Source organism: Crocodylus porosus, unplaced genomic scaffold, assembly GCF_001723895.1.
Source record: "Crocodylus porosus isolate Cpor-Errol unplaced genomic scaffold, CroPor_comp1, whole genome shotgun sequence".
NCBI lineage: Eukaryota > Metazoa > Chordata > Crocodylia > Crocodylidae > Crocodylus > Crocodylus porosus.
This window is the reverse complement of record NW_017728926.1, coordinates 12,569,312-12,575,147: the sequence shown is the minus strand read 5'-3', so window position 1 is coordinate 12,575,147 and position 5,836 is coordinate 12,569,312. Positions and strand designations below refer to the sequence as shown.

The following is a 5,836-nucleotide window of genomic DNA, read 5'->3' as shown; positions in this document are numbered from 1 at the left end:
TTGAACTCATGTCCTGGGAGAAGAGTGAAGAGAAAACAGATGGATGAAGCTTGTGTTTGTTGGCAATTAAACACACCTTATGCTGCTGCTTGGGGGCATTTTTTTAAACTTGATAATTTCTCTGTAATACTTCCATTTTGAACATCAGCCTCAATCCTTTTCAGGGATTGCTTCCCTTTGCTGCTAAATTTACTATTCCCCTTTGTTCTTTTGAAGATGTGGTTCTGGCGCATGGGAATGCCATACAATTTGGGAAAATGATCAAAGCCACAACTGGGAAAAATGCTTTACTGTCCTATAATAACTATGGATGTTTCTGTGGACTAGGTGGAAAGGGAACTCCAGTGGATGCTACTGATAGGTGAGTAGTACCAGGAGCACCATCATTTTAAGTGGCTGCAGACAACATGCTTAGGGGCATGAGATGACTATCACATACCTAGCATCAGGAAGGTATGCAGATTATTTTGTAATTGCCCATTATTACCTAGTGCGGGCTGCAGTCTGCTAGTCCTGGTAATTCACAGTCCTATTCAGGCACACAAACGTAACTGTCTTTAGAAAAATGGATGCTTTGCTGACAGCCTGGGAAAGTCCACCAGAAAAGGATCGGTGATGATGGGAGTTAAGGTGTGTATTTGTGTAAAGCCCTTTATATGTCCATCATTAGATACTTATAAGACGGCACTGAATAAAGGTTTGCTCAGCATATTTGGGTATGCATGTGTCTGGGTAGGAAGGCATGTGGATTATGGTTGTCTTTGGAGTTAATGTTGCATTAACAGGCAAAGCACAGTTCCTTAAAATAAGTTTTTAGCCCAGTCAGGGGGAGCAGGGGCCAGATGAATGGAAGTTTGCACAAGTAAGGAGAGTCCAATATAGACATTCTCTTCTGTGTATAATCCAGGGGGGATTCTCAGCCCTTGTAACCAGGGCCTGACTGCAATGTGGGTTCTCCCTCAAGGTGCTGCTATGCCCATGACTGCTGCTACAGGAGGGCTAAGCAAAGGGGGTGTAAAAGCCCTGTAATTATTTGGTATAAGCAGAGAATCAGCAAAGGAAACATCACCTGCCGTGAGTATTTTTCTCTTCCATAGACCAATTGTACTGCAGTTTCTTTGACTGGATCAAAGCCAGGAAGGTCCAAAAGTGGGGAAATTATTCCAAGGGCTAGACTAAATGTAGTCCAACTACTTACAGTATGCAGTCAATGTGGGCTCCAGCACTGCCCACCTGCTTTTTAACAGACAATCAAACTTATAGGATCTTGGCAATTAATGGCTGATCATTTCTGGCCAGCTCAGAGCTCGATGCAAGCTGCGTGCATGGCAGGCACTAATTTAACACCGTTCCTTGACCTACGTGGGAAAGGAAAGCCAGCTGGCTACGTAAGGATGCTGTTGCCCAAACCATCCTGGCCTTTAGTATTGACAGAGGGTCACTCTTTTCCCCTAGACTCATTGATAATTGGGTATAGGTGCTATCCCAAATTCAAGAATCAACCATTATCTGTCTCTCCATCTGTCTGTCCCACTGATATATATACATGGTGACAGATATATAGTATAAAGAACTAAGCTGACTGATAGGTACACATAGGGTTATACACACAAGTTATACACACAAGTGCATATACTGTTTTGTAGAAACGACGAATGTGTTCACCGGGAAATCTGTGACTCAGTTTTGGCCTCTTGTATCTCTTTTTCTTGCTACTCTTGCTTGACAGTTGAGAGCAAGTGAGAATCCAGAGCTACATTATCATGGGGGCAGGATGTTGTGATGTATCTGGAGTTCAGTTACATGGGCTGTGCAGCTGACTAGCAAAAGCAGCAAGTGGACTGTAGGGGGGATTGTATTGCAAAAGGAACAAGACAGATGCTGCTTAATAAAGTGACATTCTACATGCTGCCAACTCCACGATAGACAGATCCTCGGATTAGATTAGATCTAGATGTCTGCCTGCCATCCACAACTATTGCAGTGTCAAGCTAACGCTCCACTAGGAGTCAGCTTTGCACCATACATTTACATCTCAATGTTTTATTGCACAGCAAACTTATTTGCTGAATATTAAATTGTCACCATCTACATGTGCATGGCAATTAGGGCACAGTAAACTAATTTACTGTGCTGCTGGGTAGTCCCATCAGATAAAAGTGGTATCCAGCAGCACAGTAAATTACTGTGCTTAAACACACATGTAGACAGTGACATCGGGATTAGTTTACTCAGATTGAGCTGGAGTATATATTCATTCGTACTACTTGCACGTGTAGACACACCCAATGAGCAGAATCAGTTTACTGCTCCAAGTAATTTGCTCCACCTGTGTCAGAGAGGAGTGGTTCCCAATCCCTAAACTGCTAGGACTGGGATTAGCAGGGATCTCCACCTAACTGGGTTGCCTGTGCCCCTACAAATCTGTACCACAAGGTACATTTGTGGTGGCTGATCCACAGATCTGAATACTCTGTGGGAACATTTGCTAGTCTGTGTATGCTGGAAGCCTGACTCTGGTCGCAGAACTGCACAGTGACAGAGGTGATGATGGCCATGTGAGCAGAGCTGCTAAAGGTCGTTGTGTGTCTGTTTCTTCTAGTCAATGCCCCCAACTCCTGCAAAAGAGAAGTTTGCAAATGTGACCGGGCAGCTGCCTTATGCTTCAAGAGCACTCTGAGAACTTACAAGAAGTCCTACCTCTTCTATCCAAGTAAGAAGTGCGGAAGAAAGAAACTCACCTGCTGAGGAGGAGTAGGAGACAGGCTGCTTTGTAGCTGGTGATTCGTTTTGTTCATTTCTAAGGGAGAAATTTAAACAAGGAAGACCTGAGTCTGGACCCTGCCAAGGATTCTCTTTGGAGCCATCCTTTCAGCCCAGACCAGGAGCCGTCCCTGGGAATCATGTCTAAATAACCATAAGGGAAAATGGAGCCCCTCTTGTAGTCTGATATCTCCAATATGCGTAACTCACCCTCCCTGGAGGGGCACCAGCTTTTGTTTCTCAGCTTTTTCTTCCTTTCCTACTTGTCTTGGCTTCCAGCTGGGATAAAAATAAAGAGATTGCAGCTGAAAGCCCTTCAGTGTTTCCTGGAAGACTGAAAAATACAACAGTCTCCTCGCTGTCTTTAGTAGCAGTAACAAGCCGAAGTAGAAAGTTGGGAGTGGATGAGTTGCTGGTCGCATGCCGACTCTCTCTGTGGCTTAGGCCCTCCACTTCTCTGACATCCAGGCCAAGGGACAGAGAAGAGGGGATCAAGAGGAAGAATGTGGAGGGTTGGATACAGAAATTAAAACTCCCATCATACAGGGAAGCCCTTTTGCTCTGCATAGGAGCCAGAGCCACAACATTCAGATCTGTATATAAGGTTCACTCCACTCACCACTGAAATACCTCCATCTCTGCATAGAGACCCCTCACCTATGTAAATGCTCACACCGCCACTGTATCTTCTCTCCCCAGTAAGAATCTGGTCAGGAGTCTGCCAGGAGGGCATTCCCGCATGCAGACAGACACACTGCCAGGGTCTGGGGGCATGGCCGTAGAGGCTCCCACACACAGGGGCAGTGCTGGAGTGGAGATTCTCACACTGACACTGATAATGAAATGTGTTGGTCATCTCAGAGACCAAAGAACTCAGCCTTTTCTGCATTTCACCTGAACACACAAATAGTCACACCCAGGAAACAAAAAGTTCGTGCAGCACCTGGTGCAAAGGGACTATCCTACTCATCAGGGCTTTTGCAATATACAGCTTAGGCTGTACCTACCTGACCCTGAGCGAGAATAAGATGAACTTGAACACAGAGGGAGCCTTGCCAACACAGAGCAGCTGGGGATGTGGATGACACCATAGCCTTGTCTTCCATTTTTCAGCGTCTAGCAGAGAAAGGAAGTCAGCACTTTCCATGCCTCAGTGTTATTCCTGGCTGGACTGCACTCCAGGAGTTTTCCATAGGGAACAGCCATTGCTGTGCAACTAAGAGATCTGTTCCCCCCGAATAACTTTAGCTCCAAGTCCTTCCACAGCCAGGGCACTTGCAAATAGGCAATGGTCAAAACTGCAAAAGAGTGGAGAGAGCTTTTCAGGGAAAGAGTTTGCCTCCAGCAATGTCCTACCCCTGACCCTTTGCCGCAGGTGTGGAGAGGTCAAGACAGGCAGAGCTGCATAAAGCCCAGATCACACACACGTTGGATCTAACTCAGTGCAGGGAGAGAGGACAACCTAGTGTTCAAGCTGCCGAGCTCAGGTGACAGTTTCTATCCCCTGCTGTCACAGATTTTCTGTATAATCTAGGCAATTCACTTAGTCTCTGTGCCACGTTTCAGCCTTTGTAAGGCGAGGATCCTGGCAGTGGCCTACGTCACAGGGCTGTTGTGAGTTGTAAAGAAAAATGTGTCGATGACTGCAAGGTGCCAGGATACGCTGCACACAACTGATCTGCTGGCCCTGTTTTCTGAATCCCAGCTGTTTGCTTGACATCAAAATATTTCCACAATCTCGGCAATATTGCCAGTCTGTACTTGGATCCATCCAAGTCCATATTTTGGTATGTTCATCATACAGGCTTAAAGCAGATGACTCAAGCAGCTCCCGCGGTCTCTAGCATGGCTGCTGTTGCTGTGCTGACAGGCGCCACCTGCTCTGCCCACCAGTGGTAGTGAGTGATGGATGGGGCACAGGGTTCGTAGGGGTCAGCACTGACTGCCATGATTGCCAAGGTTTCCACATGTCTGCAGAAACCTGAGGAAGAGACAGACCATGGTGTCACGGCACTGCTGCAGCCAGAGCAGCTCCGATAGATCCCACCAGCTGCAAATACAAGAGATCACACAAGACCCTGGGAAATGCTTCCTGAGTCTTGGAATAGCTCCAGGCTAAAGTCTTTGGTGTGGACACTACCAGCAATGCCAGCAGCTTCTGAGGGAGAGGGGCAGCCGAGTCACTCAGCAGCACTGCCCTTTCCTTTCTACAGGCCTATAGCAAATGGTCGAAGTACATTAGCAGCCACATGGGTGTTTCTTGCGGCTGTATATGACACCCAGCTGGTTGGCAAACCCTCATCTTTGTGAGAGCTGCAGGACTTCACACCAAGAACCATCCAGACTCTACTGTGCTCTCAACCCAGAGGGGGCTGGAGGGTGCAAAGATGGGCAGTGCACACCGTCTCCAACACTGTCCATTGGACTCAGCAAGGAGAAGAATCACACTGAACATTTCTACCTCTCTCTTCCACCCAGCAACCTCTCCTCTGGTCCTCAACCTCTGTCCTTCCAGCTGCCCCTCTCTGACACTCCTCAGCCCCACTCTACAGCAGGGCCTATAATTCTCTATTGATATCATCAGCCATTGTCCCATATATCAGCAATCCCTCGCAGTTGAGGTTGATTGTCTTCCATGACTGCTTTATCTGTGGGTCCAAAGCTGGGTGACGAGGTCAATCCAGGAGCGACAGACTCTGTTGTGACTAAGTCACCGGCTTCCATGCACGGTGGGTGGCTCTGGAGTCTTGATTCAGTCTATGACACACTGGTTCTTGCATTCGTCTGTCTCCTGCTGTCATGGTAAGGTTTCAAAGAACTGAGATCCTTGCAGCAGACTCTTCCTCCATTTGGAGCAGTCCTGGGCAATAGTCATCTCCCATGAGTTAGTTGATGTCCATGTTACCGGGGTATGAATTACACTTTGAATCTTGCGGGGGTCTGCAAAAATTTAAACTGGTTCATTGATTACCAAGTCCACCTAAGCAAAGGAGCAATCCAACTGGAGACACCTCTAGGTTATGATTGTCAAATCTTACAGGAGGGCTCTCATCTCTTATGTGTCCCCCCTGAG

At 47.0% G+C, this 5,836-nt stretch overlaps 1 protein-coding gene across 1 annotated transcript; it reads left to right on the top strand.

Annotated features, from left to right (window-relative positions):
- Positions 1-208: 208 nt before the first annotated feature.
- LOC109314369 (group IIC secretory phospholipase A2-like) lies at positions 209-1,177 on the top strand. The gene is made up of 2 exons (XM_019541508.1): positions 209-361; positions 965-1,177. Exons 1-2 carry the CDS (start codon positions 258-260, stop codon positions 1,095-1,097), a joined length of 237 nt encoding a protein of 78 aa, XP_019397053.1. The 5' UTR covers positions 209-257; the 3' UTR covers positions 1,098-1,177.
- Positions 1,178-5,836: the final 4,659 nt, after the last annotated feature.